Source organism: Cibotium barometz, chromosome 58 (genome assembly GCF_041138505.1).
Source record: "Cibotium barometz isolate CiBa-2024 chromosome 58, ASM4113850v1, whole genome shotgun sequence".
NCBI lineage: Eukaryota > Viridiplantae > Streptophyta > Polypodiopsida > Cyatheales > Cibotiaceae > Cibotium > Cibotium barometz.
The window spans coordinates 2556564-2579898 of NC_141103.1; the positions used below are offsets into that span (position 1 = coordinate 2556564).

The following is a 23335-nucleotide window of genomic DNA, read 5'->3' on the forward strand; positions in this document are numbered from 1 at the left end:
TAGTGACAAGAGTGGCATAGGTGTCAGATAAGCTTTTGAGAAGCATAGCAATAGCAATATCTTCGGAGATGGGGGACTTCACTGATGCAAGCTGAACCATAAGACTGCGAAGATAATTGACATGAGAGGCTATAGTAGCTCCCTCCTGCATATATAGATCAAAGAATGAGATCATAAGTGCAATCTTAGAGTTTTTAGAGCGGGGTCCAAAAAGGGTATCCAAAGTGATCCATGCTCGAGAAGCAGACTGTATGTCGGAGATGTGATGAATGTAATCATCTCCAAGACCGAGCAAGATGATAGCATAGGCTTTGTCATTCTTGGCAGTGGGAGCATAAGTGACAACTTGCTCAATGTCGGAATCTTCGGGAGCAGCATGGTGAACAACGTCCCAAAGACTTTCTTTCATAAGATGGCACTTGATTTTTGATTTGCCAAGTATGAAATTGGACCCATTGAATTTGTCAATAGACATGAGAGAATGAGTAGAAGAGGCCATGTGGGAAGGTCTTACCTCTTGCTAAACTGCAAGGGCAGTGTCTATTCCCTTACAAGATCGCAGAAATGAATGAAAGAAGAGATCCAAATTGTTTTTAGAAGCCGGCTTTCTCACCACTTGTCAAGGCCATAGCATGTGACAGCCCATCGAAGCATGAGGAACCAGCAGTTTGCAGATATGAGGATAACAAAAGGACTGACCAGCAAACTGAAGGAGACAATGCACAGTACCTTGTAGACTCTTCAAGAGGAAGCGATGGCAGAACTGAATGCAGCAAATAGCTCGTTAACAGGAGGAAAGTCAATCTGCAGCTGCCTCTAGATGATGCGCAATAAATCACAGGCAGAGACAGTCCCTTGAGTCGATGAAGAAGGCAGCCAAAGGAGAGCAGCATCAGTACAGCGGGCTGTAGCAGTTCCAATAGCACTCTTCCCAGTCCGCTTGGGACACTTCCTCCAATAGTGGCCTTTCTCGCCACAATCATTACAGGTCCTCTCGGCCTTCGGTTTCTCACGGTCTGAATCGGGCTTCTTCTCAAAAGACTTCTTCGATGAAGACTTCCCTTTGCCCTTGTTGTTGTTGTTACAGCCTCTCGTCCATTGGCCAGTCAAGGACTCAGAACCTCCACCCTATGAAGGGTTCGTAAATTGCTCTTCTTGGTCCAAGACCATGGGCACAAGTTCCTCCCATGTGATGGTGCTGAGCCTACCACTGGTGGTCAAAGAGGAGTAAAATGTTGAGTACTAAGAGGACAAGTGTGACAACAACGTTATGGCCATATCCTCTGACGATATCTCCTTCCCGGCTTGGAGAACCTCCTGCTGAAGGGCCTGCAACTTGTTGATGTGCTCTCGCATCGTCGCGACGACTTTGCAAGATTCATCACCCGCATCTGAACTTCCAAGGAGATCCTCTTCGTGGGTGATAGCCAAATGCTGCCAAATCTCTCTGGCCAGCGTCATATGCTTTACGTGATTGATCACCTGTGGTTTGTAATTGAGGAAGATGAAAGAACGGACTCGGGCATTAACACGATCCCATAACTATGCCTATGCCTCCCGTTCCTTCCGAATAGAGGGTAACTCCCCATCTTCCAACTCCAGCCGTGGAACCCCAACAATAATGAAATCAGCCAAGTCATAAAAACAGATTCCATCATTACCTTCCATATGCCGTAGTTGTTCCCGTCCAACTGTCGGTCCACCGGGAACGTGGGGAGTGTCAGGATCTTCACGTGCTTCTCAGCCATCTCAAGCAAATTTGCCGTCTCAAGGGTTCACAAGGTCTTGTGAAGGGAGGGTATGTGGGAAAAAAGAAGAAGAGGCTACAAATAGAATGCAAGGTGGCTGTCCAACGGTGATGGCCGCCTTCTACTGATCTCCAAGTCCCGTACGACCCAAACAATCTCCAATCAGCACCTAAATCGGCAAACCCTCGACGTCCCACTGTCTCGAAGCTTCAAGCCACCTGGGGCTCTAATACCATGTCAAAATGCACAGCGGAAATGAAGACAATTGCTATAGAGAGCAATACACAGATGAGAGAGAGAGAGAGAGAGAGAGAGAGAGAGAGAGAGAGAGAGAGAGAGGCGTGTGTAACTGCTATATACACCAATAAAATCCCGGAATAATACATGGAAGAGTGTGGGGGCAAGGGGCCATTTTATATGGCCCCTGGCTGCTGGTCGGCCAGCCCTAAGTCATCCGACAACTGCCCACGACCAGCAACCTGACAGTCGGCCAGTGAAAAACCAGTCGGCCAGCACTCAGGGATGGGTCGGGCAGCACCAAATCAATTGGGCAGCGCAGACACAGTCGGCCAGGCATCTGGGGGCAGCCGACAGCCCACACAGAGCTCCAGAAAAATAGGGAAAAAATACGGAGAGTGAGGAAAAATGGGAAGACACCAAATACGGGCAGGCACACCCACAACAGAGGCCCTGACATAGTGTACAGACAGGAGATGACTGCTAACAAAAGTGGCTAGCCAACCCGTGCTACCCACCACTATATCCATATACAAGCACCATAATAAATTTACAAACTGGCTTTCAAATCATGTCCAAAACTTCCATAAGAGAAATAATTCTTCCCTGTGTGGGTATGGATGTTCCCCCTTTTTCATGTCTTTGTGGATAGTATGAAGTAGAAAATTCAGCTGAAAATTATGTTTGCCATAAAAGATATTTTAAAGCGACAAGGAAGGCCAGATTACTCTGCTCCAGCTTGAAGAAGCTAACCAACTGATCATCCAATGCTTTGCTGATGATTCCCTTCTTTTCCTCCAAGCTAATGAAGAGAACCTTAGAAGAGTCCTAGCAACATCCAGTGTTTTGCTGAGGCCCCTGGGTCCAGATGTAACTTAAGCAAATCCAAGATCATTAGCTTGACTGAGGAAGCTTCTTTCGACTTGTCTAGGTGGGGCTCCCAAGTGATTAATAAGGGGAATGTGGTTAGGCACCTTGGATACCCTATTGGGGTTGGGGTTTCCAACATACAGCTGGTTGATTGGGTACTTCAAAAGGTTGCAACAAATTCAAGAAGCGGGACAACACCCTACTGCCTTTCCATGCCAGAGAATGATTTTGACAGTAGGTGGTGGCAAGGCGACCGATGATGGTGTATCCAGCACCAAGACTGGATCCACATTCTGTTGATGAGCTGCATCAAGGAGAGTTATTGTTGTGACCAACAGGTTGTTAAGGATATATGGGTTATGAATATTCATTTTGCAGGCATATATTCAGTTTTACACTCCTTTCATTGACTTAAAGAAATGCCATTGGCTCAAGATGCTGAAGCCAATCAATGCCTTTTTGTGAAGAAATAGAATCCATAAGTGACCCTCTTGATGGACTGCTTGGAAAAAGATTTGCACTCTGCAGAAGTATGGAGGACTGGGTATCCTTGACGTACAGGGTCATGCTAATGCCAGGGTTGCTTCCCAGCTTGGAAGTTTGGAGCAGCCTTGGGCTCTAATGATTGAAGAACTGACTAGCTTTTTCTAGGTGACATGTTTGAGGGTGTGGAATAATCATCTCCCTTGGATAGTGGAGATCCTCCCCTTGGCTCTTTTACTATGCAAAAATGCCCCCTTGGCCCCCTTCTGCAAGTTTTTATTGAGCTCTCGGTAGGAAGTTTTCCATCTGGTTGAGTGGAAGGGTGGCTAGAGAATCCTCTTCAGCTTACATCTCTAGAGGTCGATGGTCTTCCTTCCCCCTCTGGCTTATGTGGATATTAAAAGAGCCAAGAGACTCAACAATAAGCAAGTGGTGTATATGGCTGACCTATGAGATAGTCCCCTTTTGGGTTGGAGAGAGGTTAACCAGGTCAAGATTATGTTCAACATTCAGGGGAGAGATCTAGGATTGATGCTGATGCTGGAAAAAGTTGAGCATTGGGTGATTAATACTGCCTTGAGAACTGAAAGAAGGTATAAGGATTGGGTCTGGAAAGAGATATTCCCCTTGACAAACCCAAAACTTCTGCTTCCATACTAATCTTGTTGATGTGGGTAACTTTGTGGTTCACCTCAACAAACTACAGAATCTGAGTTGGACTGTTGAGGCGTGGGGGGCTGCTAGATGCAAAGGTCTGTGGGAAAAGAGGGTCTGGTTAAGGATGAAATTCTTTCTGTGGAAGGCCTTGATGTGGGCTCTTCCTATGGGAGCCAAGCTAGTGTAAAGGAACATGGGGTCAAGAAAGTGCATGAAATACAGGACCAGACTTGACGATGCTTGGCACCTCTTTTGGGGTTGCCCAACAATCAGATGCTTATGGACTCAACTAAGCAATGGATCTTAGAGCTGTTGGGGGACAGGGTCTCTTGGGCCCACTGGCTTTTGGGGAAAGACATCAGTACTGCTGCTGAGTGCAATCTAGTGTTTTGTGTCATCGGATTTACTTGTCTATGGGAAGAGTGGTGCTCCAGGAATGAGGTTTGCTTTGGGGGTTCTAACATTCAAGGGATTGATTTTAATCAGTTAAACTTAGTTCTAGGTATAATATTCAATTGGTAGCGCAGATTAAGGGCTGGTATTTTGATAGTTTTGATATTCTTTTGGGGAGGCTTTGATCTCACTCTTGCTGTAAATAGCAGATACCAGTCTCATGAGTCGGTCTCTTTCCTTTTTGTACAGGCATATCCCTTTCTCTTTGAAGGGAGAAAGATTAGGCTATGGAAAAATCCAATTGGGGAGGTTGGTGTAGTTGTCAGATTTTCTGCCAAGAGTGTTTATCACAAGCCTCTGGATGATAGATGGATTGCTCATTCTTCCTGAGAAGCAGTTTGGAGAAGCAGTTTGGACAGGTGAAATAATTTATGGGGGACCCAGTTAGCCTCTTTGCCCAAGTACACCCTATCAAGTCTAGTGGAACTGTCTGGAAATTGCAGACTGAAATGATACGCTTCCAGTCAGAGATCTCCAATCCCCCAAGTCCCAACCTTCTACTAAACCTTTCACCACCCATGAATATTCACCAAGTATACCACCCAAATCTTCTGATTGTCATAAAACACTCCCCTACCACTGGGAAGCAACCATATAACGATTCAGCTACTCGGAAGCAACCATATAATGATTCACTAGTGGAGAAACTTTCAATACCAGGTTTCCGGCAGCATCGTTGAATAGATTGTTTATAGAAAGCATATATATCCTGGCTAACTCCATAGGATAAATATCCATGAGATAATTTTTCAAAACTTGTGGATTCTTTATTACCAGAAGAGGATTTGTCAAGAACAAAGATTTTGCAGGTGAGTTCAAATCCCCGCTGGCTACCTGGTGGCATCCAGGCCATTTGTGGCCATAATTGTATCGCCTTTGGGTGGGCACTCAAGTTGCTACTACAAAAGAATCTACCCAAGGAAAAATAAAAAACTTGGCAGGCGCCTGAGGGCAACTGTACCCATGGTACTGAATATCCACAAGAGAAAATTCCTAGAAAAGTCACCACTGGTGAAGCTTATCATCTTGATAGCGGAATGCATAAAAACCCATGAAGCTTGTACAAACTCTCTCAAGTATATCCCGAAAGGGAGGGACCAACCTGGCCTATCTTGGTCCCCAGTGCTGTATGCTGGAGCACTCACTGCACCCACACACCTGTGAACAAATTTGTGCATTCATTCCATCTGCACCGTGTGTGTTTCTTATTCAATCTAGTGTGTGTTTCTTATTCAATCTAGTAAATATTAGCTATCTGTGGATTAGTTACAGGGAGTCACACAAAAGACAATGTGATAATAAATACAGCAACTATGCACTAGTTTATGCTGTAGAGACAACATATCTTAAAAGAACAATTACAAGCCGTGCACTAAAACAAAGCACTACCACACTTCGCATCCACATGGCAAGCTTAGAAAGTGTAAAGAGCATACCTTCACTAGATGAGTCAAAACATTGTTGAAAAGAATTAAATCTCCAGGCCGAAAACTGCAATGAATTGGTGTCTCAAAGCATCACTACTTTGAATACACAACTACACCTTGCAAATCTGATAGTTACAACCAAACATAACCATGATTACTGCTAATGCAATCTGGTCAAACATGTGTCACCACGCCACTGATAGAAAACGCTCTACTCTTGTTCATCTAATTTCTTCCCTATTTTGCTACCTAAACTGTTCTACTTTTGCAGATTTTTGCATTTGTGGGATGTAGACTGTACTTATTTGGGATGTAGACTGTGCTCATTGAAGACACCACATCTTACACCTTAAAGCCTTTCAGCTTCTCACACATAAGACGCCACTTTAACATGTAAAGAGCATCCAATCAATGGATACATATCAAAATATTCGTTAAACCATTATTGATTAACTTCTTCAACGCAAATTCTAATGGAAAATTGTTTTGGCCCCCTACTTGAGCCAAAACATTATTTAAACGAATTAAATCTCCCGGTAAAAGACTGCAATCAATCGGCATCTCAAAAGCATCACCACTTTGAGCACACAAAAAACACCTTGCGAATCTGATTGTTACAACCAAAAATAGACATGGTTACTGCTAATGCAATCTGTTCAAACGTGTGCCATCACGTTACTGATAGGAAATGCTCCACTCTTACGCATCTATTTCTTCCCTATTTTGTTACTTAGAATGTTCTATCTTTGCAGATTTTTCCATACCTTGGAACAAACGACGTCCTTGACAACCTAAATTTCTCAATTCACCCTTTGGTGCTTGAGATTGATGACCTTACCATTGATAACAAGTCTAAGCGTGCCAAAAATAGTAAGCAAGGTGAACCCTCTATCCATATCACTTCAGCACTCCAGGCAAAGCAATCACTTCAGGCTGCGTTAGAAATATATTGAAGCTGCCTACGTGATTGTTGGTTCACTAGAACTGGTTAAGTTACTCGACCCACTTGCTTTCTCAGACTTACCTAAATAGATTCATCTCCTGAATTGCCTCCTCCCAATCGATTGATCAGACACTTTGCTTGCGACACCATAGTTCTTCATTTGCAAGATCTCCTTACAAAGTTTCCTCTACTAATCTCATGGAATTAAGCGACAATTAACAGTGTTACTGAAGGGGCAATCCTCCGTTGCAGAGGAGCAAGAGGAGGAGGAGAAGCCAAGGAAGGAGGAAGTGGGGGTGGAGAGGCACAGGGTAAAGAAGTTGATGGTGGAGAAGCTGGTGGTGGAGTGGGGTTGGCCGAGGAAGAAGAAGGGACCTCAATGGGAAGCTTGGGATGAGACCAAGAATCATCTAATGAGGGTTCAACAAAGTGAACATCACGAGAAATCACCAACGCTCACGACTCCGGATCCCATAATCTATAAGCTTTGAAATGAGAGCTATATCCAAGAAATTTGCACTTCCTGGACTTCGGATCAAATTTGGATCTGTTAGAATCGAGGATATGAACTAGGCATCACAACCAAAAACAGACAGAAGGTTTCTGTCAAGTAAAAGCCTCCTTTGGAGTCATATGAAAAAGCGCCTTTGTAGGAGAACCGTTGATGATGTAAACAACACTGCTCACAGCTTCTCCCCAGAAAGAGGGAGGAAGATCAGAAGAAGAAAGCACGCTACGGGCCATCTCCTAAACAGTCCTGTTCTTGCGTTCAACCACACCATTTTGTTGAGTAGGGACCATTCCTACATGACCCCAAGGCCTAAAATATCCACCATTTAACTTTAAAATGCATTACAGTGCATGAAATAATGGCCATGGGGTCATGACCTAAAAGGGCCATGGGTGTATCCAAGAATGGTCATAGGGCCATTCTTGTTAGAATGGCCTTAGGACCTTTCTGTTCATGAGAGGTGTGGAAACATGACAGCTTATACCTTTCTGTGAGAAAAATTTATGAAAGGCTTTGGAGATAAATTCTCCTCCATTATTGAAGCGGACTTGTCGAACCTTCTGTGTGGTCGAAATCTCGACCAAAGTCACCCATTCTTGGAAGCGGGAGAACGCTTCAGATTTTTCTACCAAGAGAAATACCCAAACTTTGTGTGAGTAATCATCAATAATAAGCATAAAGTACCTAGCTCTTCCTTGGGTAGTAGTCCGCATGGGGCCGCACACGTCCATATGAATGAGGTCCAGAATATGAGAAGCCCGATGAGTAGCCTCATGAGAAAAGGCATCCCAGTGTTGCTTGCGCCACACAAGTGGAGTGGGAGGGTTTCAATGGTGGAAGACCCTTGACCATCTGCTGGGAACACATCAGCTGCAGAGAAGTATAATTCAGATGCCCGTACCAAGCATGCCACAAATCCGTATCCACATGAGCTACCAAGGCATCCCAGTGTTGCTTGCGCCACACAAGTGGAGTGGGAGGGTTTCAATGGTGGAAGACCCTTGACCATCTGCTGGGAACACATCAGCTGCAGAGAAGTATAATTCAGATGCCCGTACCAAGCATGCCACAAATCCGTATCCACATGAGCTACCAAGGCATGATAGCTGTGAAGAAGTTGCAGCAGATGAGATTGCAAAGAGCCTCCAAAGTCCTTCATCCGATAAAGACCACCTTCCTGGATACCTGTAGCAACAATCTACAAGGTGCTGGTGTCAATGATCTCGAGGACAGGATTGTCGAAGTGGACACCATATCCTTTCTCTGCAATCCGAAAAACTGAGAGGAGATTGCTGGAGAGCTTGGAAACATGAAGCACATCCCAAATGGTGGAAGGTTGGCTTGGGGAAGTGTTAAGTCGCACATTACCAACCAAAGAGGCCTCCAAGTAGGAAGCATCACCAATGGACACCGTCAAAGAGCTAGGATGAATGTCATGAAGAATGGTCCTGTCAGGAGTCATGTGAGTAGTACACCCACTATCAACAATCCAATCCGTAAAACGTGAGGTGGAAGGAACATGAGAGTTAAAGGGAAGCTCCTCAATACCGATGAAGATAGTCTCCTTGGTTGAAGAGGATTTTTGAGTTTGGTTAGTGGATGAAGAGGATTGATTGGGAGGTTTCTCAGGATTGTCATAGTCATCTCCTCCGACCGGTGTTTTGGGAGGCAGCTCATCGGGAGTTGGGAGCCCGGTGGAGGGATGCTGCAGTGCCCATTGGAGGTGTTTGTGGAGCTCGATGGTGATGCGTCTCCTACGTGCGATAGTCTTCTGCTGCGCATTCTGACATGGTATCAGAGCCCTAGGCTCTTGATAGATCTTGGGAGTTGTGTGAGCAAGAGGGGGACTGTTGCGTTGCTGATTGGTAGACTGTTTGGGACTGTTTGGGAAGAGGAGAAGCAAGAGGACGGCGGGCTGATTTGCTGGATAGCCACTTGTAGGTGTAAGTTCTTCTTTGTTCCCACCAACCCACCCTTTTTTAGATTACATCCCCGCAATGGCACATTTGTTAGAGATGGCTGAGAGACATGTGAAGATCCCTACACTCCCCACGTTCCCGGTGGACCGTCAATTGGACAGGAGCAACTACGGCATATGGAAGGTTGTGATGGAATCTGTTCTGGAGTCATATGACCTTGCTGATTTCATCATTGTTGGGGTTCCATGGCCAGAAGTAGAGGAAGGGGAGTTACCGTCAACCCGAAAGGACCGGGAGGCACAGGCACAGTTGTGGGATCGTGTCAACGCCAGGGTCCGTTCATTTATCTTCCTCAACTGCACACCACAGATGCAGGTTATGAGCCCTGCAAAGTCGTCGACGATGCGGGAGCATATTAACAAGCTACAGGCTCTTCAGCAGGAAGTTCTCCAGGCTGGGAAGGAGATATCGTCATAGGACATGGCCATAACGTTGTTGTCGCATTTGCCCTCTTAGTACTCAGCATTTTACTCGTCTTTGATTACCAGTGGCACGCTCAGCACCATCACGTGGGAGGAGCTTGTGCCCATGGTCTTGGACCAGGAGGAACGATTCACGAACCCTCCTCATGGTGGAGGTTCGGAGGCCTTAACTGGCCAACGGTCGAAAGGCCGTAACACAGGCAAAGGGAAGGTGTCATGTGCACAGTGGGTATCTACCGTATGCTATACGCATGCAAGACTAGTTTCAAGGCTTGGGGAAGCTTGGAACTAGGCAGGCTGTTTGACGAGCTGAGTTAGGGATATACTAACGGACGGGCACCCAAGTATGGACGGGCGGGCGGCCAAGTGTGGACGCCCGATGACCGGCCAAGAGCCTATAAAAGGGTGGCCAAGGTTAGTTATTGATATAGAGAGTCTCGCGAGTTTGTGAGAGCTCTATGGTCTTGGAGCCTGGATCTAGTGCAGACGTGCACCTGCTTTATGCAGCCAAGGCCGGCAGCAATCTCGAGGCCCGCGAGGGCAGCTTCGCGGCGGTATGGGACGTCGTGAGGAGGAGATTGGTCGGTACGTCATCCTAGTTAGCTCAGCTCGTGGCTCGGTGGGGACAGCCGAGATTGTGGGCTTGCCCACGGCTGTCATGGTTGGGAGGTGAGTCAGGCCTGCACCCCCTTGCTTGTTTGTTGTTCGTTTGTTTGCAGGATTCGAGTTTCGAACCAAGATTGATCACGAGGGAAGATCCGTGGGGATTTGACAGTGGTATCAGAGCATACCTCGTGAACGAGCAAGTCGGTAGGTAGAGAAAAAGAGGTCGAAGTACGGTATGTGTTAAAAAAACTTGCTGTTTTTTCTGTGCATACTGCAGATTTCAGATTTTGTATGTGTTTTTTCTTCATCAAAGAATCCCATGTTGATGGGAGATGGTAGTTTTGTTAGGGTTGATTGCTTTTGCAAAGAGGAGGAATTGTTGTGCATACGCATGAACTGCAGGGAGAGAAAACAGAAAAAAAAAGAAGAAGAAAAAAGCATGTTGATTTTCGTTGCTTTTTGTTGAACGAGAGAGAGAGAGAGAGAGGAGAACATCGCGTGCTGTGGTATGCGCAGGGTACCGCTGGCTGAGACTTGTGCGCTGGCGGGTTCTGTACGCAGGCAGGCTGTCAGGCTTTGTACGCAGGCAGCTTGTATACGCAGGCAGCCAGCCATGTAACCAGGCGGCCAGGCCTACCCCCAGGCGGCCAGCAGCTTACGCAGCGCCTAGGCCAGGCGGGCTGGTGCCCAGGCCAGGCCTACGTAGTCGCTTAGGCCAGGCGGGCAGGCAACAATGGCCAAGACCACCTGTGCGCACAGGCGGCGCCGGCTGGAAAGCAAACTCCTGCAGCGCAGGTTGACGTCAGCGGCAGCAGCACGTATGAAACGCAGGCACCAGCATGTGACGTCAGCAGTCCATGTTGGCAACCGCCGGCTAATCCAGGCGCCAGGAGGGATGCGAAGAAAAAAAAAACACACGTAAGAAAGCAACGTTTTTTTTTATGCTTTCGTTTTTGTTTTTTTTAGGGGAGGTTAAAATTTTAAATTTTAAAAGAACCCCCCTCCTCTAAGGTTTCCAAAGGTGTCTGTTTTTTTTTAAAAGAAAACCGAATATATATATCCATATATATATATATATTAATAAATATATATATATATATATATTTATTCAAGAAAAAAAAAAGAAAAAAAAACACACAAAAGCTAAAGCAAAAGCTAAGCCTAGCTTTTCGAGTTTTTTTTGGCTTTTGGGAAACCTTTATTAACCCCCTCAAGTGGGCTTCTTGCCACACATCTCTCGAGTTCTCAAGTTCTCAAGTTTTCAAGCTCTCAAGCTCTCGAGTTCGCTCGCACTTTCATTGTGCAAAGATCGAATTTTCTCTCCATGTACCCTCTTCACGATGTCGACCCAAGAATCAGAGTTGGAGCCCCTTGTGGAATGCGAAGGCTTGCCGGCTACGGAAGGCACTGATGCCGATCTTTTTGACGAGTTTGTGTCAAAATCAGATTTCCAAGAGTTCAAAGTAACTCTTGAAGCTTCTTCGGCGGAACGTCAGGCACAAATCGCAGCCCAGATGCAGGCTTTGCAGAACTCCATTGCTCTATTGACCACTACCCTCTCTACTTTCTCGGGAATGGATACCTTGGCTTCTGCTTTAGGCCCCAATATTACTCCGGAACCGTTCGGGGGCGAGCAAAAGCAGCGAACCAAGGAGATCGTGGACACTTGGCTACACAAGTGGCAAGTTCACTTTCAGTTTCATCCATATGATGATGGAAAGAAGATACAGTTAGCAGCAGGTTTCCTGTCCGGCAAAGCTTTGCTTTGGTGGAAGGAACTGAACCCAAAGCCAATGACTTGGGCGCAATTTGAAGATATTTTCAAGAAAGAATTCCTCAAGAAAGAGGATGACTACGATGTTGTTGCCCGGTTTTCAGCTTTGACCATGACCTCGCAGCACCTCACTTATGAGGTCTATCTCCAGAAGTTTCGTGACTTGCAGATGAAGGCTACAAAGATGGATCCCACTACTCTTTTGGGATTTTTCGTAGCTGGTTTACCCGACTCGTACCGTTTACAAGTTAAAAATAATAAATGTAAAACTTTGGACGAGGCCATTCATTCAGCTCGTATCTATGATGATACGATGGTCTCTTCCAAATCAAAACCCGTTACCGAGCAGGGGAACAAGCATAAAAGAAAGTTCTCCGCACCTATGGCTAACACGAATGAAGGCAAGTCTTCGGACCAACCTTCGAAGAATACAAGTTCGACACCAGCGAAGAAGAAACGACTCCTTAGGGCTTTGAAGCTCAAGAAGGAAGGACGTTGTTTTATCTGCGAAGAAAAAGGACATATGCGTAACGAGTGCCCAAAGAAAAAGGGTACCAAGTCAAACGCAGGACCCAAGCCAAAGGCAGCTAACCAGTTGTCTTTGACAGGTACGTCAATTACTGTACTTTCTCGCCCTAGTACTTGTTCGGATTGTCTGTTCAATTCTAAGGTATTTGGCATGCATGATCTTCTCCGAGTTTATGGAGAAGTGAATGGCCATAAAATTCACATTCTTTTAGACCTTGGCAGTTCTCATAACTTTGTTAACTACAAACTTGTGCAGAAATTGAGTCTTGACACGACACTCAGCGACCATACCTATGAGGTACGTCTACCTGCGGGCAGACAAGTTTGGGATCGCAAGGTCGAGATGCTTCCAATCCAGATTCAGGACTACAACGATACTCTGGAATGCTATGTTATGCATCTGGAAAATGTAGACTTGTTATTAGGGATTGAGTGGTTTAAGACTCTTGATGTCCAGATAGATTGGTCTAGTCATATTTTTTCTTTTCAGCATAGGGACACCAAGTATAGTATTTTAGGTGATTGTATCCATCCCTCTCAGGGACCTCTTGTAAATACAATTGATTTTGGAAATATAATGAATTCTTCTTTGTATACCGCTTTCCATTGTGTATTGATTCCACTTTCTTCTTTTCTCATCCCTTCAATGGATGTGAATGAATTAAGTGTCTTTGAAAGCAAAGAATTACAGAAGATACTTGATTCGTTTCAAGATGTATTTCCTAAGGAACTGCCATCGGGTTTACCACCTGAACGGGCAGTAGATCATCGTATTGACTTGATCCCTGGTGCTCATCCTGTGAGTATTCCACCTTATAGGATGAGCCAAGCTGAGGAAGATGAGTTGGCTAAACAACTCGCAGATTATTTGAGGATGGGCCAGATCCGTCCAAGTAAATCACCTTGGGGTGCACCTGTGTTGCTTAGGAGAAAGAAGGACAATACTTGGAGAATGTGTATAGATTACAAAAGATTGAACAAGCTGACAATTAAGAACCGTTATCCTCTCCCTAGATCAGATGACCTAATTGACCGGTTAGTAAATATTTCACGAAGATAGATTTACGTACTGGCTATCACCAGATACGTATTCATGAAAGGCATGTCGAAAGAACCGCCTTTCGGACTAGGTATGGCCATTACGAGTTTCTCGTATTACCTTTTGGGTTAACCAATGCTCCAGTCACTTTCCAGCAAATGATGAACGATCTTTTTCGTGAACATTTGGGGAAATTTGTGGTGGTGTTCCTGGATGATATTTTGATATATAGTCGTACTCTTGAGGATCATGTCAGACACCTCACGATTGTCTTAGCTATTTTAAGACAGAATCGACTATATGCCAAGATGAGTAAATGTGAGTTCTTTATGACCGACATCATTTACTTGGGACACAAGATCACTAGAGACGGATTGAGCATTGACTATGACCGAGTTCAGAAGGTTTTGGACTGGCCTATACCACGAACAGTGAAACAACTTCGTTCTTTTCTCGGTTTTGTTGTTTTTCTTAGGAAATCTGTACGGGAGTACTCTCAGCTCACACTACCGATGACCGACTTATTGAAAGGTCGTGGACGTAAGTCCAATCAGCCTATCACTTGGAATAACGATTTGGATATGGCCTTCAGACTTTTGAAAGATAAAGTCAAGGAAGCACCTATCTTAGCATTGCCTGATCCTAGTCGGCCTTATGTTCTTGAAACTGATGCCAGTGACTATGCTATCGGGGCTGCTTTATTTCAAGATGGTAGACCGGTTGCTTTTGAAAGTAAAAAGCTAGACGACACTCAATCTCGTTGGCCAACCCTTGAGAAGGAGCTTTATGCTGTGATTCATGCTCTCAAGGTTTGGAGACATTATTTATATGGCTCCAAGTTTGTGGTATTGATTGATCATCAGTCAATCAAGTATGTGTGTGATGCGGATGATTTGAGAGGCAGGAAAGCTCGTTGGGCAGAGTTAATGCAAGATTTTGATTTTGAGATCCGTTATCGGAAAGGGTCTATGAATAATATTGCAGATGCGCTTAGTCGAATTAGAGAGGTGAATTCTTTGTCGTTCACCGAGATTTCTACTGACTTATTTCAGTCATTAAGAGGGCTTTGCAGGACTGATAGTTATTTTGGTCCATTTTGGCAGAAGATCCAGGACGGGAGCTCATTGATTGACCAAGACTCGATGACTGCGCAGTCTACCATTCAGGCTGCAGGAGGTCAGTGGATGATTCGGAATGGTTTACTATTCCGTAATGACAAAATTTGCGTACCACAGATCCCGGACATTAGGTCCAAGATTCTGAGGGAGTGTCACGACGCCCCTTCTGCTGGACACCCTGGGGTACACAGGACACTATCATTAGTGAAACACACTTTTTATTGGCCGAAGATGAAAGGGTATGTAGAAGATTATGTTCTCAAGTGTCATATTTGTCAGGCAAATAAAGCTGAACGCTTTAGACAGGCTGGGTTGTTGCATCCTTTGCAAATCCCAGGTAATAAATGGGAAAGTATTTCCATGGATTTTATTACCGGATTGCCAAGAACACATCAAGGCCACGATTCTATTTGGGTTGTGGTAGATCGCTTGACAAAGATGGCTAGATTTTTACCGACCCGGAAGAATATTACAGCTACGCAATTAGCTCGGCAGTTTATCGAGCAATTGTTTAGACTGTACGGGTTACCGCAGGACATAGTCAGTGATAGGGACTCTAAGTTTACGAGTGACTTTTGGAAACTTGTTTTCGAGAAGTTGGAAACAACTTTGAATTTGAGTTCCTCTGATCATCCTCAATCTGATGGCCAGACTGAAAGAGTGAATCAGATTTTGGAGGATATGCTTCGAGCATATGTATCCAAAAGACAAAGTTCATGGGAGGATTATCTTCCTATGTTAGAATTTGCATATAACAGTACTAAGCATACGAGTACAGGGTTTAGTCCTTTCATGCTTATGTACGGTTTTCAACCAAGATCACCTGTTACAATAGGATTCTCAGGACTTCAGCATGATGCAGCACGTAATTTTTTGCAAGATATGCAAGAAATGTTACAAGTTGCGAAGGAATCTATTAGAAGTGCTCAAGACCGAGACAGGTTTTATTCTAATAGACATCGTTCACCTAGAGAGTTCTCTGAAGGAACGATGGTGTATTTGCGAGTTCCGAAAGATTCCGAGACTTTACGGACAGGTAGATCTCCGAAATTATCCCCTAGATACTGTGGACCATTTCGTGTTACACGACGGATTGGTTCAGTTGCATATGAATTGGATTTGCCTTCTCATGTGAAAGTTCATCCGGTATTTCATGTCAGTAGACTTAAGGAAGTACTGGGTGGAGCAGATCAGTTAGTTACTCCTCAAGAAATTATAGATGTCCAGGACATGACATTTGTTCTGCACGAACCTGAAAAGATTCTTGGCTTTCGTGAACGAAGATTGCGTCATACGCTTATCACGGAATACAAGATCAAGTGGAAGGATCGTGTTGAGGAGGACGCTACATGGGAGACACTGACTTCTCTTCAGAGAGATAACCCTGGCTTTTTAGTGAGCTCAGGAGTGAGCTCTTAGAGGAAGGGGAGTATGTCATGTGCACAGTGGGTATCTACCGTATGCTATACGCATGCAAGACTAGTTTCAAGGCTTGGGGAAGCTTGGAACTAGGCAGGCTGTTTGACGAGCTGAGTTAGGGATATACTAACGGGCGGGCACCCAAGTATGGACGGGCGGGCGGCCAAGTGTGGACGCCCGATGACCGGCCAAGAGCCTATAAAAGGGTGGCCAAGGTTAGTTATTGATATAGAGAGTCTCGCGAGTTTGTGAGAGCTCTATGGTCTTGGAGCCTGGATCTAGTGCAGACGTGCACCTGCTTTATGCAGCCAAGGCCGGCAGCAATCTCGAGGCCCGCGAGGGCAGCTTCGCGGCGGTATGGGACGTCGTGAGGAGGAGATTGGTCGGTACGTCATCCTAGTTAGCTCAGCTCGTGGCTCGGTGGGGACAGCCGAGATTGTGGGCTTGCCCACGGCTGTCATGGTTGGGAGGTGAGTCAGGCCTGCACCCCCTTGCTTGTTTGTTGTTCGTTTGTTTGCAGGATTCGAGTTTCGAACCAAGATTGATCACGAGGGAAGATCCGTGGGGATTTGACAGAAGGCTTCATCAGAGAAGTCTTCTGAGAAGAAGTCCGATGCTAACCGTGAGAAACTAAAGGCAGAGAGGACCTGTAATGATTGTGGCGAGAAAGACCACTATTGGAGGCAGTGTCCCAAGCGGAAGACCGAGAAGGGTGAAGATTCCTTAGCAACAATCATGAAGACTCCGGCTTTTGTGCACTTGGAGCGCTTCCAGGCACATGACTCCTTCCCGTTCGGCTTTACAGGATCTCTGCAGGTATTCTGGTCACATTCTTACTAGGGATACATCCACTATCCCAGTTCACAGTGAGGGCAGGTTGGAGATAGTTCCCGATGGCAGAGGGGGGAAGCATTCCTCCCAGGTGTTGTATGTTCCGTCACTAGGTTTTCATCTGTTGTCAGTGCATCAGGTTTCCAAGACTGGCATACGGGTGGAGTTTGATGAGCATTTTGTTGCTCTCCGAGACAAGGCAACAGGCCAAGTAGTTTGGGAAGGCGAAGTGGAGAATGGAGTTTACAAGCTTTCAGCACTCTCTCTCCCAGGTCCTCAGTTTTGTAATGAGTGGCAGTCTAGTAGTGGCCACTTAACTATGGATACGCTGCAGGCGCAGGCTTTTCGGGACCAGATGGAGGATAGCTTGCCATTTGATGGCAGCAGTTGGCAGGAACTTTCCAGTACTGATGTTGGTAGTTCTTGTGTTCGTCAGTCAAAGGAAACTTTACAAGTGTCCTATACTCTGATGTTTCGTAGCATTCGGGACAGAGAAACTCCTGTAGATGAGGATGTTCTTTCCACGGGGACCTCTCGGCGGAAAGCCAGGCAGGTGGCAATTGATTACTTGCAAAAGGAGGTGGTTGTTGCAAATTCTCTAGGCTTTGTGGTTCCGGATTCAGAGGGGGTGGTTGACAGGTTTCAGAAGGCCTTGCGTGGCCTTCAGCAGGTTTCCAGGACTTGGCTTTCCACCGTAATAGGTGTTGATCCTTGTGAGCAGTGTGATGCCTCTTTGACACGGAAGCAGAATGGTTCATTGATTTGGTTGATGGATACCAGATTGGACGGGAGCTTCTTACTGAGGCAGTTGAGCTCATGGTTGCAGATGACTCTTAGGGAGGCAGGATTGCGTATCTTATGGTTTCTACAGCATGTGAAGGATCTTGGTCTCTTTTACACAAGAGGGGGATTGATGGATGGAGTGCGACTCCACGGTTGGAGTGACTCAAATTGGGGAGGAGATCCACACACGAGGAGATCTACTTCAGGCCCAGGAGCAGTTTTATGGAGCAATAAGAGGCAGTCATCTTTTGCCTTGTCGTCGACAGAGGCAGAGTATCGGGCTGCTTGTGCTGCTGCTTGTGAGATGGTGAGGTTGCAGAGGTTGCATGGCACGATTGGGCTTCCACTTGAGGAACCCACGGTCATCCAGAGGCACTTTGTTCGTGAAAAGATTGTTGCTGATGACACCTTGCTAGAGTTCTGTTCGACGAAGGACAGTACGGTGGATCTCTTCACGAAGTCGCTATCTCAAGATTTGCTCAAGCAGCACCCCAGCTCTCTGTGGTTGGTTTCACAGCTAGGAGCTGAGAGGGGGTGTTAGAAGTCATCTCCTGTCTTTACCAGACACCAGGGCCTCTGTTGTGGGTTTGCCCGCCCTTTGTAGGTGTTTTCTCATTTTTCCTCACTCCCCGTATTTTTCTCCCATTTTTCCCTATTTTTTTGTGGCTTGGGTGGCAGACCTATGGTGGCAGGAGGACCTCTGATGCTGGCCGACTGCATTTGTTCATGCTGGTGCTGGCTGATTGTTTTGCTTCAGGTCCACGACCTCCCACATGTGCTGGCCGACACCCCTGCAGCTAGCCGACTGGTTTTTTGGCTGGTCGTGGAGGTATGTCGGCTGCCTGTGGAACAGGCCGACTGCACTATGGGGGCCATATAAAATGGTTCCCCAGTCCCTTGTCACAATCATCTTGAATTCGGGATTCTTCTTGTGTATATATAGTAGAGTTACACGCCTCTCTCTCCATTGCTGTTTTTTTTCTGCACTTGCTCGTGTTTCCAGATTTTGTCATCATCTCCGCTGCGTATTCTGGCATGGTATCAGAGCCCGGGCATGTGGTCCTGGGCGGCTCAGGCGTGTGTGGTCTTGGGCGACCCCCTCGCGCCTCGGTGGCTTGCGGAGCCTCGAATCGAGGGAGGGTGTTGGAAGGTTGACGATTTCGAGCATGTGATCTAGCATGTGATCTATGGCTAGAAGGTGCCTTGGATTATCCCATAAGTGGAAGCATGGGAAGTTGAAGAGCCATATATAGGCTAGAGTGGCACCTTGTCATAGTCATCTCCTCCGGCCGGTGTTTTGGCAGGCAGCTCACCAGGAGATGGGAGCCCGGTGGAGGGATGCTGCAGTGCCCGTTGGGGGTGTTCGTGGAGCTCGATGGTGATGCGTCTCCTACGTGCAATAGTCTTCCGTTGCGCATTCTAACAGCTATCACTAGTCCAGGTAAGGACAGAATACAAATTGGGAGAGGAGAGGGAGGGCTAGGAAACAAACACAGCAAGGTGCTACCATAGGAGAAACGCAATAGAAAAACATTGATTTGAGCGATGAAGTAGATCTCCAAAATGCAACTGCCAAGGGAGCAGAGGAGAAAAAATGCAGGTTGAAAACTCTTCTTGCTGATCTGTGGAAGCACAAGATCTCTGATACCATGTGAGAATATGTGAATGTGAAGCGGAAGCAAATAGAGATCAAACAAGAGAGAGTAGACAGCCAAGAGAGATCCAACAGTTGAGCTAGAAACTAAAATATTGAATGTGATGAATGAATAAATGAAGGCACAATGGCCATGCTTATATACATCTCATGTAGAGCAATCGGCCAGTAGCATTGGAGGACAAATGTCCACGACAGATAAAAATGCCTAAAATAGCCTAAGAAATATGGAAAACCCCTAAAAATTATCAAATAAATATCTGGATAAAAAGGGGATAAAATGGAGTAAAAAAGAGCTGGAGATGACATGTCCAACAATATGTGTGTGTGAACACTCACTTATGTTTGTAGATGAGTGTGTATGAACCCACTCTTAAAGTGGTTGGCATAATATCTAGATATTATACATGTTTGACATACGTAGTGATGTCATTCAGATGAGCCTCTAAAGCTATAAAAGCATTGTACTTGGTGAAGCATAATCATATCAATCAATCTATGATCATTGAGTAGTGCAATGCTCTCGCTCTACAATTCTCTCTCTCTCTCTCTCTCTCTCTCTCTCTCTCTCTCTCCACACCATGGAGATCTTTTACCCCCCTTAGTCTAGGACCTGCAGCTCGGTACTTCAAAGGAAGCTTGAAAAACATCCAAATGCCCAATGAATCTCAAAAGCATTATGCACCGTTAGGGCTGAGTTCCAGGACTCTTTTGAGCAGCGTGCACAGTTTTGTTATCATGCACAGGAGTCACCCTTGATTCAAATGGGAGGTAGATGTAACAGGCATTTCTTTGCTGCCCATGGCCTCTGCTATAACACGGAATGGGTTAGACAGCTACAGAACATGTAGGGAGTGCTTCACTCACAGCTGAAATGGTCAGGAGGATTGCCTCTGATTTGTACTGCCGCTTGATATCTGTAGAGGCTTGCTTCCCTCGAAGGGATAGGGCACAGCAGAAGGTTTCGAAGTCCCTGCCTGGGCTGATTTCGGATGACACATGTGCATTACTTGATGACCCTTTTTTGGCATATGAGCTTAGACATGCGATTCAGGCTTTACCAGATGGTAAATGTTCTAGGGATCATGTCCTCTGCCACATTTTTCATGAGTTTTTGGGATGACATTGGGGATGAGATCCCTGTGGCATTACAGGATATGTGGAAGGTTACCCGTCCTCCCCACTGGTTTCATCTGTGCTTGGAGTAGCATGCAGATATTTTTACATCACAACCTCCCTCCCCACCCCAAGCTCTAGATGAGGCTCACAGGTAGCCCATTATGTGGAACGACTTTATCAAAGATGACCTTGGCAGACCCCGGGTGCAGAAAGATATATGCAGACACTAGGCTGGGAGAGATACGCAGCGACAGTACTTGACTGGAAGAACTTTAAAAGTCTTCCAAACGATCACAAAGGCATCTACCTAGCATCTCGAAGGAAGTCACCGACAGATTGCACGGAGTGATGTAGCTATACCTAACCACCGGATCACTGGTACATTCTTAGATGAGTATCACCACTTGTGGTTCGGGGTTTTTTCTGGGCAGGCATGCCCCTTGAGGTGATGGATTCTCGAAACCACAGGAGGAAGAGGTTGTTGCCGTCTATTCCATTCAATCTAGATGGCACATCAAGAGATGTGATCACACCTAGCTCTGTGATCCGTCCAATGAGAGTAGTGGGTCAGTCTAGGAATCGCTGGTATATTGACCCTTCCCTAGTGATGGTTACTCCTGCTTCGTAGTGTCTATGGCTATATGGTTGAATGCCCTTTCAGATATCTACCTTGAGACCCTGGTGAGTGGGAATGGACTGATGCGACTAACCCCATGAGGAGCATACCTTTCTTCGGCTACACTCTAACGCCATGTTGCTCGTGCTTGGACAGACCCAAAGAGTTCCCACTCTTAGGCCTCATTGGGAGGCGTATGACATTACACCCTCCATTCAAAGGAGATTATCGCAGAGACTTTGGCACTCGTACAAGAGAAGCAAAGTATCGTACTTCTTCTAGATGTTTCTACACAGTGGGCTGCCCACCAACCCGTGGAGATCTATTTTTGGCATGGACCCCTCTTATCCTAGATGCCCAGCTCCTTCTGGGATAGTGAATCATTACTTATGGGAGTGCAGAAGAGCACAAAGGATCTGGATATCTTGGGCAGACTGAGGCGTGATCCTATCTATATTACTTGGGGTGCTATTGCATGGTTGACTTAGTCTAGCCCGCAGCTTCTCTTTTAGGGCAGGGAAGCAGATTCTGTTTCACTTGTTCATAGGGCCATAGCTCAGAGATGTTTGCTTCAGTATATCCCCCAGTAATGATACACAACATCTTCGCTAAGTATTGACACCACCTAGGAGATTATTGCTAGTATCACGGTAAGGCATATCTGGAAGGCCAGAGGTCTTCAAGGGTATTCAGATTTATGACACCCACTGTATTTGCAGAACATGGGAGTGACATTGTTCACACTCTTTTGGTCACCTCGGCTCGTATACATGGAACTTCTAGAGCTGTGTGCAGCTAAGAGCACAGCAGATTCATGAGAGTGGAACCATGGTATTTTTTTCTCCTCCAGCATAGTGCCCCTGATTGGTTGATTTTATTCTACTTAATAAAAGTATCCTTTCTGGAAGAAAAAAAAAAAGCATTGACATTCTCTTTGAGAAACTTGCACCTGTTGTAAGCACCAACTGCACACCTGCCCTCCACGGTCTTTGACCCATCTGCATTTATTACACACTATGATCACCACAAATGGTGATTTTTGAAGCCAAATACGTTTTTTTAGTAATGTTACAAAGCCGCTACCTTTCAATTGTGAAAAGAAGGGTTCTTGCACATTTAGCCGGAACTTTACACACAGCATCAACTGAACCAACCAACTAACCGGTCAGCACATCAAAACTGTGATATAAATGTACCTAGAGAAATCAATAGACCCCGGATTTACCTCTTTGAACGTGTTCAAGAGTTCGAAAACTTTGGATCCACCTGTGATCGAAGGCACGGGCGTCTCGGTACACTCGAGTAAAGCACGTGCTAAGTATTTGTACAGCGGTGCGTTTTGTTCCAACGCTTCTAGAGTTACACCACCCAGAAGTAAGCATCGCGCTGAACGAATTTAAGGGATAAAGTTACGTTGACTCTTTACCTTGGAGATGGTAACCAGCCGAATGAGTAGGGTAGGATTTGAAGTGGTCGCAAGAGCTCCCGAGCAGAGCTGCGCGAAGGTCGTCAGGGAAGACGACGCCAAGGGTGGGTTGGAGAAGCAACGCGCCCACGAGGTGCTCCAGCAGCAAGTGCAGATCAGTGGGCGGCCCGACCTCCGGAGACGGCGGAGGGATCTCGTAGCTCATTTGCTTAACGTCACCCTCGCTGGCCCAATGATGGTGCGAGACCTATGAGACCAAAGCTAGAGATTGCGGTTTAGAACTTTTGGAACTGCAATGGCTTTTGGCCAACTCCTTCACCTCCTACCCCTTCGGACATGGAGCTAGTATAGTGGACTATCTAATGGATCTCTCTCTTTGATCCCACTCATTCCGGAGTTTACGATGTTGCAGCCGACCATGCATACATGGCCTTCTCCCTCACATGCCGATACACCATGCAACCACCTGCTTTGCCCCATCACCGTCCGAGATACCACTTCACCAGAGAGACCTCTTCCATCTATTCTGATCATGTCTACCGCATCCTCTCCGACCTCGACCCTCACATCCCACTTGATGAGCTTACTACATAGCTCTCAGCCACCCTCCATACGTCCGCTACTACAGCCGCCTTCCCACACTCCAGAGCCACCCCTACATCACCAAGAGGGACTGTCCAACAGAATAGCTA

At 46.1% G+C, this 23335-nt stretch overlaps 1 protein-coding gene across 11 annotated transcripts in view; it reads right to left on the reverse strand.

The window, feature by feature from the left end:
• Positions 1-22945, reverse strand: part of LOC147605795 (uncharacterized) — an 89891-nt gene extending 66946 nt beyond the window's left edge. For 4 of the 11 annotated variants that reach the window (XM_086792522.1, XM_086792519.1, XM_086792521.1 and 1 more), the window contains exons 1-5: positions 22644-22945; positions 22443-22570; positions 22301-22361; positions 22167-22215; positions 5885-5939 (exon numbers count right to left, since the gene is read on the reverse strand). In XM_086792522.1, the coding sequence (XP_086648648.1) occupies positions 5885-5939; positions 22167-22215; positions 22301-22361; positions 22443-22570; positions 22644-22848 (498 nt within the window). In that variant the 5' untranslated portion in view covers positions 22849-22945. The remainder of the gene's footprint in view (positions 1-5884; positions 5940-22166; positions 22216-22300; positions 22362-22442; positions 22571-22643) is intronic. The other 7 variants (XM_086792527.1, XM_086792529.1, XM_086792526.1 and 4 more) reach the window with 4 other exon arrangements.
• Between the last annotated feature and the right edge of the window lie 390 nt (positions 22946-23335).